The sequence below is a fragment of the Artemia franciscana genome, chromosome 13 (genome assembly GCF_032884065.1).
Source record: "Artemia franciscana chromosome 13, ASM3288406v1, whole genome shotgun sequence".
In the NCBI taxonomy this organism is placed as follows: domain Eukaryota; kingdom Metazoa; phylum Arthropoda; class Branchiopoda; order Anostraca; family Artemiidae; genus Artemia; species Artemia franciscana.
Genome location: NC_088875.1, coordinates 27953260 through 27971437, shown reverse-complemented (window position 1 = coordinate 27971437; position 18178 = coordinate 27953260). Strand labels below are relative to the sequence as shown.

Sequence of the window (18178 nt, the reverse complement as noted above, 5' to 3'; positions counted from 1 at the left end):
ATTGAATTGTCTTAGTCTAGATAAGTTCCAGTCGGTTCCCATGTAGCTCAATCCCTGTTTAACTTAACCCCGTTCAGCTTAACTATTTCACTCAACTCTTGTTTAACTCAAGCCCCATTCAACTCCATTCTCATGTAACTTAATCCCTGTGTTTTTCTACCCTCATTTAACTCAACCACATTTCACTCAACCTCTATGGGTTGAATGGGGTTGAGTTGAATGCGGTTTGAAGTAAATGGGGTTGAATTGTCCGTAGATTGAGTTTAATGAGGGTTGTGTTAAACAAGGTTGAGTTGAAAGGGGTTGAGTTAAACAATAGTTGTTTAACTATTGTTTACAACTATTGTTGTAAACAATAGTTTACAACAATAATACAGTTCATACAATACTGTATGAACAACTAGAACATACAATGTTCTAGTCGTTCATATAAGGGAAATGATACCGACTGTCAATTATTTAAAGACAGTCGGCCATTTTTTTATGTCTCATGTGGATAGAAGTGGCATTTCTCTCATCTGCTCGTCTGTAAAAGTGTTCCCTCTTTGATCATGGTAAATCGAACTAAGTGAATTCAAACTATATGAAATCATTCCAAACTATTTTACTTTCTTTTCTAAAACATCCTCGTTTTTATTGTTTTGTGTTTTCAGTTAAACACTACCTGTCTATGCATAACCCTGCAAATACAAGGAAGTATCAACTGTCAGTTTATTTGTGCTTATTTTATGGATATATGTTGCATACTTGAGAAGCAAAACTTTTTGTTTCGCCTTTAGGTTTCAATTTTGCTCTTTAATTTCATCAGAAAAATATGTTCTGTTAAGTATAAACATGACCTTCCCTTTTATAGTCTACAAATCAAAAATCATCCTTTTCCATAACTTTGAATCACTGAAATAAAAATTGGTGTAAATTACAAGTATATTACTCATATGGCTTGAATTTTTCGAAATACACTTTGATTTCAACTTTGTATGTGGCGTAGGTCATGAAGCTTATGTAGCTCATTTTGTGGAGCTGACCTTGTGTGAACCGGTGTGATAAGCCTTTATACCTAAAATAAAACCACCATAAATTGTTTTCTTTTGGAAGTTATGCTCGTATTTTAATTTCCATTTTCCTGTTCGATGTACAGTGAAAATGGGATGAACAACGTAAATTGGCAACAGTTGTTCTGATTCATCGTCGAATCACTTGAACAAATTAAAATTATAATCATGTACACGGGTCTTCGTCGCTACTATATATAGGTGAATACATGCGTCTACTTACTACTTCCGCATCTCGTTTGCATTAATGTTCTAAGTTCGGTAATTATACTCTGCTTTCATGGTGGTGTTTGTCGCCCAGAATTTTGGCAACCCCCCTTATCGCATTCGAAAAAATTAGCGCATAATTTAGGTATTAGAAAGTAAACCAATAACAAAATTATGAAGTTGTAATTGTCATTTTTTTCAGTTGGGGAGCTTCTCAATCTAAAATATAAGTCACTTTCTAGGTAGCTTAATTTCGTTTTTGACGGATTTTCATCCACTTGTTTTGCAATTCTTTTTCTTTGTGTTGAGTTTTCAGTTAGGGCCCCACCGATATGCATTTTTGAGGTCCGACTGATACCGATATATCGGAATCGTACCGGTATGTTTTGTCGATATACTCCGTATATGAAATGGATTTTCCCCTCCGCAATCCCTCGCTCTTTACGCTAAGTTTTTAATTGTTTTAAAAATTAGAATTGTGGCAAAGAGTCAAACTTTAGCATAAAGAGCGAGGGATTGCGGAGGGGAAAACCAATTTCATATACGGAGTAATTTCTGTTCGTTTTAAGTTTTAATGTCGCTCCTTACTTTCAGTTAAAAAAACTAGTTTTTTTAAATTTAATTTCTGAACGTTTTTTGAATTAATGCATGTTTGATTTTGGCTCTCCGTACATAAATTATTGAAATGAAATTTGCATATTAATTCTTATTTTGGCTAAATGGTTTTCTCTTAATTTTGATTTGACGATTTTGAGAAATAAGGAGTGAGGAAGGAGGCGTAGTTACCCTCCAATCTTTCGGTTACTTAAAAAGGCAACTAGAGCTTTTAATTTTTAACGAACGTTTTTATTAGTAAAAAATATACATAACTTAAGAATTAACTTACGTAACAAATTTTTATATTCTTATATTTTTATTATGTATATAAGGGGGTTTGTCCCCTCGTTAATACCTCGCTTTTTATGCTAAATCTTATGTTTTGTCCCAATTCTTTAAGAAAGACCCCTGAATCAGAAAGGCCGTAGAATAAGTAGTTGAAATTACTAAAAATGCTTTAGCATAAAGAGCGATGTATTTATCTCCTCCTAAATACCTCTCTCTTTATGCTAAAGTATTTTTAGAACCCCTCGTATGCTTAACAATCTCTGTTCGTTTTAAGTTTTAATACTACTCTTTACTTTCAATTGAAAAAACTTTTTCACGTTTATTTTTTAATTGTTTTTTTTATAGTAATGCTAGAAAATCCTGCGCCCTTTTTATTGAGTTTTTCTTCCCCCATGACACATTCCTCCAAGGAAAGATCTTCCCAAATAGCTCCCTTCCCTAAATCCAACCCCCCAAACCAAAAGAATCCCCCTGAAAACGTCTGTACACTTCCCAATAACCATTACTGTATAAATAGACCTACTTATAAATAGACCTAAATATGATCCATCGTAAATTAAACTTGCGTCTAGCCACTAAAAGTTGTTTATATAAAGATTTAAAAGAATTAAATACCTGAAGCACTAAAAGTCAAGACATTATAAATTACTGAGTAGTTTTGTTTAAACTGAATGTCGATGTCCTAGTGTAGGAACCAAGCCTACCCTGGTCTCTTGGCCTTGATTCAGCTTACCTTTTGAAGACCCTCGTGAAAGACACTGGTCAAAGTTTGTAACTTGCAGCCCCTCCCCCAGGAACTGTGGGGGAGTAAGTCATCCCCAAAGACATAGTTATTATGGTTTTCGACTATGCGGAACAAAATGGCTCTCTCAAAATTTTGATCCGTTGACTTTGGGAAAGAATGAGCGTGGGAGGGGGCTTAGGTGCCCTCCAACTTTTTGGTCACTTAAAAAGGGCACTAGAACTTTTCATTTCCATTAGAATGAGCCCTCTTGCGACATTCTAGGACAACTTGGTCGATGCGATGACCCCTGGGAAAAAAAACAACAAACAAATAAACACGCACCCGTGATCTGTCTTCTGGCCAAAAATACGAAATTCCACATTTTTGTAGATAGGAGCTTGAAATTTTTGCTATAGGGTTCTCTAATACGCTTAATGCGAAGGTGCGATTTTCGTTAAGATTCTATGACTTTTAGGGGGTGTTTTCCCCTGTTTTCCAAAATAAGGTAAATTTTCTCAGGCTCGTAACTTTTGATGACAAAGACTAAATTTGATGAAACTTATATATTTATAATCAGCATGAAAATCCGATTCTTTTGATGTATCTTTTAGCATCAGAATTCCGATTTTTAGAGTTTCGTTTACTATTGAGCCGGATCGCTCCTTACTACAGTTCGTTACCACGAACTGTTTGAAAAACACAAATAGGGGGAAAATCGTGAGACATCTAGTAAAATTGATTACTCAAAAACCAAGTTTCAATAGCGAGACTTAGAATTTTAATCATGCACATATGAACGTCATAACTTTACATCGCATTCATTTGGTATGATCTCTTACTAACGAATCCATGCCAGGCACACTGGATACAGGGTGCAACTAGAGTTTTAAATTTGGAGGAGGGATTTAAAGAATTTGTCGACAAAATCGTCCGCTATGCCGACAAATTCGGACACATAAGCTAAATTTCCAAGGTAAATCTTCCAAGGTGTTGAGACGCAGCGGTGACACCTTAGAACTCTCCCTTCCAGATCTTAAAACACCCTCTTTCCCCTTTAGCTGCGGCCCTGACTGGATATCATGGTTTTAGCCGGATGAACCTGGGATCTTTCACCCACGAAAGTGAATATTCATTAAACAGAAGAGTATGGTTTATTGTATTCTGTTTAGTTGCTTTAATAGAAGATGTACGTCCTTGAAGTCACCATACTTTTAGAACATTGCTGCACCAGGTTTGTATTGACAACAAATATACTTTGACTTCATTTGAGTCACCTCCACTGCTCTCTTCACCATGGTCAGACTTAGTTGGTGGCTCCACCCCCAAGGACTGGACAAGCAAAAATTACCCGAGGAAATCTGGTGCCATCTTTGGCTAAGTTGCGCATAAAAAAAAAAAAAAAAAAAAAAAAAAAAAAAAAAAAAAAAAAAAAAAAAAAAAAAAAAAAAAAAAAAAAAAAAATATCGGCCGATAACCGATACTTTTTTTCCTATATCCGATAATGACACTGAACCTCATATCGGCCCGATAATATCGGTCGGCTGGTATATCGGTTGGGCTCTACTTTCAGGGACCACATGTATTAATAAATGGAAAAAATAGCTTTTGTTCGCTCCATTAATATATAGCCAAGCTCTTCTAGGTCGTTCTCAAGGTTTGTTAGAAAAATGTAAAGATTGTTTTTTTTTCAACATTTCTAACACTCATAGAACAGTCTGTAAGAGTTTGGCTATGTATTGATGCATCGAATTAGAGCTATTTTTTGCATTTATTCATGTATTCACATTCACTGAAAGCTCTACAGTTACTTGGCAAATCAGTAGGCAACGTAAGTAAAGTAATGTCAGTAGTAAAGGGCCATAATACTTCAGTATTAGAACACTCGATTCGATTGGAAATTGGAAGTTCAAATGCCCTTTTTATGAGTCAAAAGTGATTAGTGGGTTACCAGCCCCCCATGCCAATTTCCCCCCAAATGCATACGATCTAAGTTTCGAGATAAACATTCTGTTAAAAATAGTCCAAAAGTCAAATAACTATGCCTAAAGGGTTGACTATACCGCCCATAGCTTCCGGAACAAGGGTTTTCAGTTATTGCAAGTTGTCCATTGTTAACATATCAGGTTATTATTGGGAAAAGAGGGCATGCTTGATCCTGGGTCTTCAATAATTGTTAGGGTGTTAAGGTGAAACTTTAAGGAAATGTTGAGATGGATGCCAAACTCAATCGAAATACACTATTTGCTTGCGGGTTGTCAAAAGAGAATATCATCATTATCTAAAAAACGGCTAAGAGTATTAAGTGGAAATCTTCAAGGTATTTTGAGTAGATGTTGAAGACATCTCTCTGCCCTTTTTGGCGCTCGTCTGTTCAACACTGAATTAAATTTCGAAAATGTCATTTTGTTCAAGCCAGTCAAAAGGTATAATAGTTAATACTCTATTAACTCTATGGATGTCTATATCTATATCTATGGATATAATACTCTAGGGATGCCATTTCCCCACAGTGCCAGGGAAAGGATTGTAAATTATACAATTTGTCCATCTTTAACAAGCAGGATTTATGACTAGGAAAAGGGGAAATATTTGATTCTGCGTGTAACTGAAAAGACTAATGGTATTACAGTTAAACTTTGGTGGATGTTGAGAGTTATGTTAAACTAAATCAAAAGGCACTATGTGCATCCAGTTTATCAAACAGGAATATCTGCAATGTCTTAAATACGGCTGTTGGTATTAAGTTGAAACTTTCAGGACATATTGATTTTGGATTTCAAGTATTGGTTGGAGCGGTAGCAGCCCCCCTCCCATGCCTTTTAATTATCTTCTATCCAAAACCTTAAAAGTCTAATGTCTATTGCGTCATTTGCGCTTCACTGAAGACTAATTATATTCCAAATATTTTCTTTAAGTGCATATGATAAGACTCATGTGCATATGACGTAATGGGGAATCTTTTCAATGATGTGTAGGGGTATGCTACGTCACAGGGAATGTTTTCTAAGAGAGGCATGTGTTAATTGTTTAAAAACCTAACCTGTGGGGAAAACTTTAGGAGGCCCCCGACGCAAGGACCTTAGTAGTCAAGAAGCGTCGTTAATTCTTAAAAATAATAATAAACTTTAGGAGGCCCATCATAGGAGGCCCATCAAATCAGGATTTCTTTAGTTTTTACACAGTAGGGAGTGGTTTCTTCAAGACATTTCAGAACGGTTCAAGACGATTTTTAAGACATTTTTCTTCAAGACGTTTTCAGAATTTCTTGGGTTGTTATATAATAGGGAATGTTAAACTGTGTTAAGGATGACGAATTCTCACGTGACTTGCTAGATGTGAGGGGCCCGTCGGGGAATCCCTACTTGTAACTATAGAGGGCACACATGTGGGATGTTACATAATACTTTAAGAGATTTCATTTTCTTCTTTTTGTTTTTGCAGAGAACCCTTGTATTCTAAAGATTTTTGTCCACATAAGTATTCGAAAGATATTTCCCCAAATGGTAGTGTGCGTTAGACACCTGGACTATGAAAGCCTTCCTAATAGTTTAGTTTGGGAAATAGATTCTATGAAGTAACCTGTACAACGCAAGGTGCATTCTTTGCCTGCTTACTAGAACGATTAAGTTAATCGCATTTTTCTAACCCTTCCCAAATTAGAGCGCAAAAGCATACCAATGCTATTGATTTTTGCTCCATTAGATGTGACCTTCTAGATCTAATTAGATCTAATGTGACCTTGACAGGTTAAGTTAGCTATTGAATCAGTAAAATTTATCTCTAATAACAAGCTTCCCCTCTTGAATTGGTTGCTAGGTGGTGGGCGAGCCTCAAATTGTCATGGTGGCGTGAAATATGAATAGTCTTGGCTAAAAAAATGTGGCATTTTCATTAAGACTTCTCAGAAATAACTGAATGCAAAAATCCCTTGCCTTTCTTTAATTTACGGTCGTTTTGCTTATATTTTGTCCTCTATAATTTTTTTTCACGTTTTGTTTTTTCGTTTGTTGACCTTTAACTGCTTTTTCTGTGATTTCATGGTTCTTTTTGCTTATATTTTATCCTTTATGAGCTTTTTCAAGTTTTATTTTTCTATTTATTGAGTTTCACTTTTTCTGTAATTTCATGATATAGCTTTTTTATTAATAAAATTTGTATGTACAAAAGCCTGGGTCTTTTAGATTTCTTGTTCCAAGATGAATCTTGAATATGTAATCATTTACGCAATGAAGTATGTAAAGCCAATGCTATGTAACATCTCACGGATTCAATAGCTAACTTAATCTGTCCAGGTGATAATAGAAAATTAATAACATTGTAATATGCAGGTGCATCTAATGGATGAAAAAGCAATAGCATTGGGATGCTTTTACGCTCTCATGAGGAAAGGATTGGAAACATGCCACCAATTTAATCGTTCTAATAAGCAGACAGGGAATTTACCGTGCGTGGAATAGGTTATACCGTAGAAGATATTTCTCAAATCAAAATATTAGAAAAGCCTTCGTAGTCCAGGTGTCTAGCGCACACGACCATTTGGGGAAATTTTTTGAATCCTAATGGGGACAAAAATCCTTAGAATATAAAGGCTCTCTGGATAAACAAAAAGAAGAAAAATGAAATCTCTCAAAGTGTTTTTATAACACCTCGCATGTATGTCCTCAACAGTTACGAGCTGAGGTTTGCCTATGGGCCCCTGGCATCTAGCATGTCACGCTTGAATGCATCATCCAGTTAGAATACAGTTAGACAATCTCTAATACATAAAAACAAAAGAAATCCTGAAGACGTATTGTAGAAAAATGTTTTAAAAAATGTCTTGAAGAAAAATGTCTTAAAAACCGTCTTGAAATGTCTTGAAACCTCTTGAAGAAAAATGTCTTTAGAAACGTCTTGAAATGTCTTGGAACGTCTCGAAATATCTCGAGAAATGTCTTCAAGAAACGTCTTTAAATGTCTTAAAGAAAACACTCCCTATTACGTAACAGCCAAAGAAATCCTAATTTTGCGGGCCCCTTAAAGGTTTCCCCCATAGGTTAGGTTTTTAAACAATCAACACCCGTATCTCTTAGAAAACACTCCCTATGACGTTACGTGCACGTAAATCTCTTAGAAAACATTCTCTATTGCGTAAATGCACCTGCGTGTTAAAGAAGTTTACAAAACGTTTCGGGACTCAGATTTGAAGGGATAAAGCTGCCGTAAGACATTAAAAGCCTATACTACTAACATTGAAGAAAGATTTCAGCGAAATAAAATCTTCAATTTCTAAGTTTCAAGAAAATAGTACCATATTACGTTAAATATTCAGTTTATATTCATCAGTTCTTTCCAGATATCTTGATTATCATAATGATTTATGTTTTATATGTCGTCTTTTGTTTGAAAAACAAATGCGAATTATTCAAGATTCACATAGTTTTCAATAAAAGGTAAGTGATATAGTAGGGCTTAGAGTTCTATTGTTAGGGAAGGGGGAAGGGTAAAGTCGCAAAACTCCTTTTTGTAGTATTTTTTTTTTGTTCTAAATTTAACTTGAATATTGGATTTTGTTTTATTTGTTTTTAGATTTATTTATTCATCTATATTTGTACCTGTCTACTTTATTCATACTATCGTTTATTTACAGATTTTTATTTATCATTATTTGTCCGATAAATAAATAACGTAATCATTGTCGATATCGTTATTTATCGATATTTATTATCGTTATTTATCGTTCATTTATTTATGTACCTGTTAATCACAGTCCTTTTATTGAAAATAGTCCAAAGATCGAGTCAAAGGTGTGTAAGTGTATCCAAACTGTCAAAGAGCATTGATAGAATTTTCTGGAAATGGTATGAAATTTATTTTTAGGTCAACTAGAGGAGGTATGAAACTAAATTAAACACTACTAATTGTGTCAACATTTTCACAAGGGTGTTTGTTGTTAAAATTTTTTGAAAAAGTTTTTCCAGCATACGAATAGAAGGCCAAACTATGAATTCTTAAAGAACAAGAGCTAAGAGCTCATATGGCACTTGTGACGAGGCGAGAAGAGCTAAGAGCCAAGAGATCATATGGTATGAGCTCTAACAAAATTTTATGAATCAATAGATTGATTTAAAAAGGAAAATAAGAGGCTTAATGCCGGTCAGGATTTAAAATAAGAGCTCTGAGTCACGATGTCCTTCAAAATATCAAAATTCATTAAGATCCGATCACCCACTCGTAAGTTATAAATACCTAATTTTTCTAATTTTTCCTCTCCCTTTAGCCCCCCAGATGGTCGAATCTGGGAAAACGACTTTATCAAGTCAAATTGTGCAGCTCCCTGACACGCCTACCAATTTCCATCGTCCTAGCACGCCCAGAAGCACCAAACTTGCCAAATCACTGAACCCCTCCCCCAACTCCCCCAAAGAGAGCGAATCCAGTACTATTCTGTCAATCGCGTATCAAGGACATTTGTTTATTCTATCCACCAAGCTTCATCCCGATTCCTCCACTCCAAGTGTTTTTCCAAGATTTCCCCCTCCAACTCCCCCCAATGTCAAAAGATCTGGTCGGGATTTGAAATAAGAGCTCTGAGACATGAATTCCTTCTAAAAATCAAATTTCATTAAAATCCGATCATCAGTTCGTAAGATAAAAATACCCCAATTTTCACATATTCCAAAAATTCCGGTTTCCCCCTCCAACTCCCCCCAATGTCACAGGATCTGGTCGGAATTTAAAATTAGAACTTTAAAGCACAAGATCCTTCTAAATATCAAATTTCATTAAGATCTGGTCACCCTTTCGTAAGTTACAAATACCTCAATTTTCAAAATTACCCCCCTCCCAATTCCACCAAAGAGAGCAGATCCGGTCCGGTTATGTCAGTCATGTATCTTAGACAGGTTTCTATTCTTCCCATCCAGTTTCATCCTGATCTCACCGCTTTAAGTATTTTCTAAGATTTCCGGTCCCCCCAGCTGCCCCCCCCCAATTACGCTTGATCTGGTTGAGATATAAAGTAAGATATCTGGGTTACGAGGTCCTTCTAAATATGAAGTTTCATGAAGATCCGATCACTCCTTCGTAAGTTAAAAATACGTCATTTTTTCTTATTTTTCAGAATTAACCCCCCCCCCCCACAATAGAGCGGATCCGTTCCAATTATGTAAATTACAGTATGTACGTACGACTTCTGATTATTTTCCCCACCAAGTTTCATCCCGATCCCTCCAATCTAAGCGTTTTCCATGATTTTAGGTCCCCCCACCCTAAACTTCCCCCAATGTCACCAGATCCGGTCAGGATTTAAAATAATTGCTTTGAGACACGATATCCTTCTAAATATCAAATTTCATTGAGATCCGATCACCCGTTCGTAAGTTAAAAATACCTCATTATTTCTAATTTTTCAGAATTAACCCCTCCCCCAACTACCCCAAAGAGAGCGGATCCGTTCCGTCTATGTCAATCATGTATCCAGGACTTGTGCTTAGTTTTCCCACCAAGTTTCATCCTGATCCCTCCACTCTAAGTGTTTTCCAAGTTTTAGGTTTCCCCCTCCCAACTCCCCCCAATGTCACCAGACCTGGTCGGGTTTAAAATAAGAGCTCTGAGCCACGATATCCTTCTAAATATCAAATTTCATTGAGATCCGATCACTCGTTCGTAAGTTAAAAATACCTATTTTTTCTAATTTTTCAGAAATAACCCCCCCCCCAACTACCCCAAAGAGAGCTGATCCGTTCCGTTTATGTCAATCATGTATGTAGGACCTGTGTTTATTTTTCCCGCCAAGTTTCATCCCGATCCCTCCACTCTAAGTGTTTTCCAAGTTTTAAGTTTCCCCTTCCCAACTCCCCCCCCCAATGTCACCAGACCTGGTCAAGCTTTAAAATGAGAGCTCTAAGACACGATATCCTTCTAAACATCAAATTTGATTGAGATCCGATCACCCGTTCGTAAGTTAAAAATACCTCATTTTCCCTATTTTTCAGAATTACCCCCCCCCCTCCCAACTACCCCAAAGAGAGTGGATCCGTTCCGATTATGTCAATCATGTATCTGGGACTTGTGCTTTTTTTCCCATCAAGTTTCATCCCGATCCCTCCACTCTAAGTGTTTTCTAAGATTTTAGGTTTTCCCCCTCCAACTCCCCCCAATGTCACCAGATCCGGTCGGGATTTAAAATAAGAGCTCTGAGACACAATATCATTCCAAACATCAAATTTCATTAAGATCCCGTCACCCGCTCATAAGTTAAAAATACTTCATTTTTTCTATTTTTACGAATTAACCGGCCCCCCACTACCCCCCCTCCAGATGGTCAAATTGGGAAAAAGACCATTTCTAATTTAAGCTGGTCATGTCCCTGATACGCCTGCCAAATTTCATCGTCCTAGCTTACCTGGAAGTGCCTAAAGTAGCAAAACCGGGACCGACAGACAGACCGACAGAATTGGCGATTGCTATATGTCACTTGGTTAATACCAAGTGCCATAAAAAACCGAAAAAATTTCAACTATTACTTTCTTTTTCCCTGAAAAAGATTATCAAACATTCGCGGTAACGAACTGTGTAAGGAGTGCCCCGGCTCAATTGTAACCGAAACTCTAAAAACGGAATTTTGATATGAATAGATACATCAAAAGAGTCGGATTTTTTGTTGATTTCAAATATATATGTTTCATAAAGTATAATCGTACCCATCAAAAGTTACGAGCCTGAGAAAATTTGCCATCTTTTCGGAAAAGGGTAAAACAGCCCCTTAAAATCATAGAATCTTAATGAAAATCACACCGTCAGATTCAGCATATCCGATATCCCTGTAGTAGAGGTTTCAAGCTTCTATCTGCAAAATATGGAATTTGGTATTTTTTGCCCGGAGAAAGATCACGGATGCGTGTTTAATTGTTTTTTTGTTGTTTTTTTTTTCAGGGGTGATCATATCGACCAGATGGTCCTTAAATATAGGGATTACGGGGAGGGGGGGTTCGAGGGTGGATCTTTCCATGGAGGAATTTTCGTGGGGGAAGGGAATTTTCTACAAAGGGGGCACCGGAAGTCCTAGCATTATTTAAAAATGATCAGAAATTAAATATAAAACAAGTTTTTTCAACTGAAAGTAAGGAGCAACATTAAAACTTGAAACAAACAGAAATTATTACGTATATGAGGGGGGGGGGTTCAACCCCTAGTCAATACCTCGCTCCTTACGTTACTGTTTTTTCAGTACTTCGGCCTTTCTGATTCAGGTGTCATTCTTTAAAGAATTAAATAAAAAAAAACTAGTTTTTTTTAACTGAAAGTAAGGAGCCAGATTAAAACTTAAAACGAACAGAAATTGCTCCGTGTATGAAAGGGGCTGTTCCCTTCTCAGCGCCCTGCTCTATACGCTAAAGTTTGACCCTTTCTCTCAATTCTACTTTATTAAACAGTAAAAAACTTTAGCGTAAAGAGCAGGGTGTTTAGAAGGGAACAGCCCCTTTCATACACGAAGTAATTTCTGTTCGTTTTAAGTTTTAATGTCGCTCCTTACTTTCAGTTATATAAAAAGTTACATAAATTATTAAAATGAAATTTGCATATTAATTCTTTTTTTGGCTAAATGGCTTTCTCTTAGTTTTGATCAGACGATTTTGAGAAATAAGGGGTGGGGAAGGAGGCATAATTGCCCTCCAATTTTTCAATTACTTGAAAAGGCAACTAGAACTTTTAATTTTCAACGAACGTTTTTATTAGTAAAAAAATACGTAACTTAAGAATTAACTTACGAAACAAACTTCTATATTCTTATATTTTTACTAGCTGTTGGGGTGGCGCTTCGCGCCACCCCAACACCTAGTTGGTGGGGGCGCTTCGCGCCCCCCCCCAAGCCCCCCCGCGCGCGTAAGTCGTTACGCGCCATATTAGTTACGCGCCATTGTAGTTGTGTCCCTATGTCCCACCTGTGAATATAGATATATATATATATATATATATATATATATATGTATATATATATATATATATATATATATATATAAGTTTTATATATAATATATATATATTATATATTATATATATATATATTATATATATATATATATAATATATATTTATATATATATAATAATTATAGTTTTATATATAATTTTTATATATAAGTTTTACTACGTAAAACTTGCGAATATACAACATTCTTTGCTGTCCCATTGTCTGTGCATATAAATAGATTGTCAGGTTTACCGACTCTTGAACATGCAACATATAATGGTCCATGGGAAAACAATCCGTATTCAGATCTATACCTCATGATTCTAATGATTGCCCTTGAGCTTTGTTGATGGTGATTGCTAATCGACCATTCCCTGAGTCGCCATCGTCATTTATATATCCCCCTGTACACCCCGGCGTCCCCTTTGTAGTTATGTCCCTGTGTCCCGGTCGTCATTTATATTCCCTGTGTCCCGGTCGTCATTTGTGTCCCGGTGTTCCAGTCTGTGATTTCTCTTTGAGTGTCCCGGGCGTCATTTATATTCCTTGTGTCCCGGTGTCCCGGTCGTCATTTATATCCCCCTGTGCCCCCCGGCGTCCCCATTTTAGTTGTGTCCCTGTGTCCCGGTCGTCATTTATATTCCCTGTGTCCCGGTCGTCATTTTTATCCCGGTGTCCCGGTCTGTATATACATTCGTTTTTTAGTTTTGTTTTTCACTTTTATTTTTTTCCTTTTTTCTTTTTTTTCTTTTTTAGTTTATTTAGATTTTTAGATTTTTTAGTTTTTTTATTAGTTTTTAGTTTTTTTGTAGTTTTTACCATTTTTTTTAGTTTTTTTAGTTTTTTTTTTTTTACTTATGTCCTGGTCGTCATATATACTCCCTGTGTCCCGGTCGTCATTTGTGTCTCGGTGCTTTGTTGATTGCTAATTTATATTATATTTATATTTATATTTTTTATATTTATTAATATTTTTTTAGTTTTCTTTTTCTCTTATTTTTCAGTTTTTTCCTTTTTTTTAGTTTTTTCTTTTTTAGTTTTTAGTTTTTTTTTGTTTTTTACCTTTTTTTAGTTTTTTTAGTTTTTTTAGTTTTTTAGCTTTTTTAGTTTTTTTATTAGTTTTTAGTTTTTTTTTAGTTTTTGCCTTTTTTTAGTTTTTTCAGTTTTTTTTAGTTTTTAGTTTTTTACCTTTTTTTAGTTTTTTTTTAGTTTTTTAGCTTTTTTAGTTTTTTTTCTTTTTAGTTTTTTTGTAGTTTTTACCTTTTTTAGTTTTTTTTCTTCTTTTGTATTAGTGTGAAATAATTCAGACGTCATATGCGGACAAACACGACGTCACTCGACAGACAGACAGACAGACATAACCCACAAACAACTTATTTTTATATATATTTATTCATATTTTTTAGTTTTCTTTTTCTCTTTTATTTTTCAGTTTTTTCCTTTTTTTTAGTTTTTTTCTTTTTTAGTTTTTAGTTTTTTTTAGTTTTTTACCTTTTTTTAGTTTTTTTTAGTTTTTTTAGTTTTTTAGCTTTTTTAGTTTTTTTATTAGTTTTTATTTTTTTTTGTAGTTTTTGCCTTTTTTTATTTTTTTCAGTTTTTTTTTTAGTTATTAGATTTTTACCTTTTTTTAGTTTTTTTTAGTTTTTTAGCTTTTTTAGTTTTTTTTTTTTTTAGTTTTTTTGTAGTTTTTACCTTTTTTAGTTTTTTTCTTCTTTTGTATTAGTGTGAAATAATTCAGACGTCATATGCGAACAAACATGACGTCACCTGATCCATCCACAGATCCACACACAGACAACTTATTTTTATATATATAGATTATGTATATGAGGGGGTTTATCCCCTCGTTAATACCTCGCTCTTTACACTAAAGCTTAAGTTTTGTCCCAATTCTTTAAGAATGACCCTCATTCTCATATAATCTCTCAGAATTAATCATTTAATTCTGATTTTAATTTGATTTTAATCATTCTCAAAATTTTTTCAAAATGGTTCTCTGATACGCTGAATGCGATGGTGTGATTTTCGTTAAGATTCTATGTCTTTTAGGGGTGTTTCCCCCTATTTTCCAAAATGAGGTAATTTTTTTCAGGCTCGTAACTTTTGATGACAAAGACTGAATTTGATGAAACTTATATATTTAAAATCAGCATGAAAATCTAATTCTTTTGATGTATCTTTTAGTATCAAAATTTCGTTTTCTAGAGTTTCGTTTACTATTGAGCCGGGTCGCTCCTTACTACAGTTCGTTACCACGAACTGTATGACTGGAACAAACTTCGATCTTTAGTGTAGAGAGTGAGGTGTTGATAACGCAAAGAACTTCATTAAACTAAAAATTAGTAAAAAATAGAACCAAATCATCTACCAAGCGTAAAACTACTACAAATCAGTATCAATGAATAAATGAAACCCAAAACAAATAGAAATTAGAATAAATAACCGAGTCAAACTCAAAACGAGCAGAAATTAACATGAGTAAGGTTCGAAACCCCTATTCCTACCCAAGGCCAGAACATTATTTGCCTTTTCTGGAAAAGAATTAAATGTTTTCACTTTTATAACCTAAATAAATCAAATATTACTAAGGTTTTTAAGGAATAAATATCAGCATGTGTATTTTAAACTGACAATGCACATTCATTGCACTGAATTCACATTCAGTGAAGTGCAAATTAATTTCTGGCCTTTGGAAGGCATAGGGGTTTTGAGCCCTACTCATGTTAATTTCTGCTTGTTTTGAGTTTGAATCAGTATTTATTGTAATTTCTGTTCGTTTTAAGCTTCATTTTTTGTTGTTGATGCTGATTTATGGTAGTTTTACGCTTGGTAGATTATTTGATTCTATTTTTGCTCATTTTTTTATTGGAGTTTTTTGAAGAAAAAGTTATTTTGTAGAAAAAGTCCTTTTAAAAGTTCTAAAACGAACAGGAATTAATTTAAAAAACTTTATCCACAAAACAAGTTTCATCAAAGAAAGGTAAACAGCTCCATTAAGCCAAAAAATGAGCAGAAATAAATTCAAATAATTTTCCAAGCTTAAAACTACCACAAATTACCATCAATAAATAAATTAAACAAAAATTAAAATAAATAACCGATTAAAACTCAAAACCAGCAAAAATTAACGTGGGTAATGCTGACAACCTCCACGCCTTCTTAGAACATAATTTGCACTTTACTGAAAACGAAATATATTTTAAACGTTTTCACTTTCTTGACTTTAATAAATAGAGCAGTATTCAGAATTTGAGGAATCAGAATATGTACATTAAACTGACAATTCCCGGCTTTTAGTATTATTATTTATTCATTTTTTTTATTAAAGTGCAAATCATGTTCTGGTCTTGAGAAAACATGGGTTTGACAGCCCTACTCGTTTTGATTTTTGCTCTGTTTGAGTTTTACGAGGTTATCTACTTTAATTTCTGTTCGTTTTGGGTTTCATTTATTTATAAATGGTGTTTGTGGGAGTTTTACACTTGGAAGATAAGAAAAAAATAACTCATGGAATTTGACAACGCCTTCGTCCGTAAAACTTAAACAATAATAATTTGTTGGTTTCCAAAGCCAACTATGTTTTCAAAGGAGATAAACCTTCTTAATTTTTTGTGGCCATATGTTTTTAGCTTAATTTTATTGATTTTTCGCCCACATTTTTTTCTTCGTTTTATTTTAATTTGGCGGCCGCTACTGCCAAAAATTGCAGAAGTTCGTATGGAAGTCTTTTCAACAAAATAAATCTGCTTTTTTCGATGTTCTTAACATACTTCTGGTGTGTAGATTCCTCTTTTTCCCTTTCCTTAGCACTTCCCAACGAAATAATAAAAAAAAACACAATTCAAATAAAATCTCAAGTTTGGAAAACCCAATTTTCCGAGTAGGTGTAATTTCCAAGGGTATTTTTTGCAGGGGATATTTTCTGGGGGGATATTTTCTGTGGGGGGTTTTCCGCGGGGTCGAGGTATTTTTGAGGGGTATTTTCCGCGGAGGTATTTTCCGTTTTTTTCCGCGGGATTATTTTCCGGGGGAGGGGGGGGGGTAAACGCCTAGAACCAAATTTGCACCCTATATGCAACGGTAATTCAGGCACGAATGCACTAGGAAGAATGTTGGAGTCTCCGGGCTCAAGATCTGTGGAAGTGGTCTCCCATTGTTTAAATACAATTTTTATGCCTTAATTCAAACTCCTCCTCCTCACGAAATAAATTCGCGCGTGTGTGTCTTAAATGCAATTACTCGAAATCTGAAAAGCGTTTTCCCAGTTTGGTCTTCTGATCATTGTTAAGTTACGGTGCACTTCATGTTTAGTAGGATTTGCGATTGTTTGCTTTTATTTCTTCTTAAAAATCCAGGAACATTTTTCAGGTTTATCAGAAAAGATGCAAGGTGGTTTTGACTTTTTCTTCCATTTGCCGTCGGCGTCTAGTGTGTGTGGTCTTGGCGTCTTGGGGAGCCGTTGTTATAGGAACCGACTCCGACGTTACAACTTCACTATGCTAGATAAATCAGTGTTAATCAAGGCAGAGAGTGAGCAGGACGAAGAAGTTATTGGAATATTTTGTTTAAAACATGGTATGTGATGTGATAGAATGGCAGTTACTATGATCGATACAACAAAGTGTAAGGATAGAAAAGAGTTGATGACTCCGAAGGTAGAAGATGTGAATTTATTGAGTAGAACTTCGTGGGTTGATGCCCGTATTGCCTTGACTCAAATCAGAAAGGTAAGCATGCTCACAGATTTAGGCCTAGTTCTGATTGCTTGACCCTGAACTAGTGGGTATTTTTTGGTAAAACTCTTGATAAAGGGTTTGTTGCTATTTTAGAAAGTAGTTGAATTTGGTGACCCTTGTTGATAAAATGAAAGGAGCACCATTAGATTCGTTATTTTATGCTTTTTTCAAACATCGTGGTCGCTTTTCTGGCAATGCACCCCCCTTCCTTTGGTTGCAGATACAGCCTTAAATTATGTGGTAAAATTCTAGTTGATTGACTTTTGGCTATCTTGGAAAGGGGTTAGGTTAGGAAAATGAAACTTTCAAATACTTCTAGTTAATTGACTACTCGCTATCTCGGAAAGGGGTTAGGCTAGGAAAATAAAACTTTCAGGGATGGGTCTACAGGCTAAAGTATGTCCCGGGGGGAAGGTATTTTAAAGTACCCACCTCCACTCCTTCTCCCTCTAGAGGGCTCTGAAATTTGCCTACATGACAGGTCCTATACCTATTGAAATTATGACAAAACAACATTTTACCTTAATTTTCAGTTACTAGTTGTTTAAGGGCTATAAGCTATGCAATTTACCCATTGTTTACATATAGTATTTCTTATTGGTTAAATCTACGAAAAAAAT

General features: G+C 35.0%; 1 protein-coding gene and 1 long non-coding RNA gene across 3 annotated transcripts in view; one reads left to right on the top strand and one right to left on the bottom strand.

The window, feature by feature from the left end:
* The window catches only part of LOC136034755 (protein patched-like), a 110598-nt gene that overhangs the window by 10743 nt on the left and 81677 nt on the right, over window positions 1-18178 (top strand). For both annotated transcript variants that reach the window (XM_065716138.1, XM_065716136.1), the window contains exon 2: window positions 17191-17549. In XM_065716138.1, coding sequence (XP_065572210.1) covers window positions 17415-17549 — 135 coding nt within the window. In that variant the 5' untranslated portion in view covers window positions 17191-17414. The remainder of the gene's footprint in view (window positions 1-17190; window positions 17550-18178) is intronic.
* LOC136034759 (uncharacterized) overlaps window positions 1-18178 on the bottom strand; it is a 43194-nt gene that overhangs the window by 11137 nt on the left and 13879 nt on the right. The gene's annotated exons all lie outside the window — the stretch shown is intronic.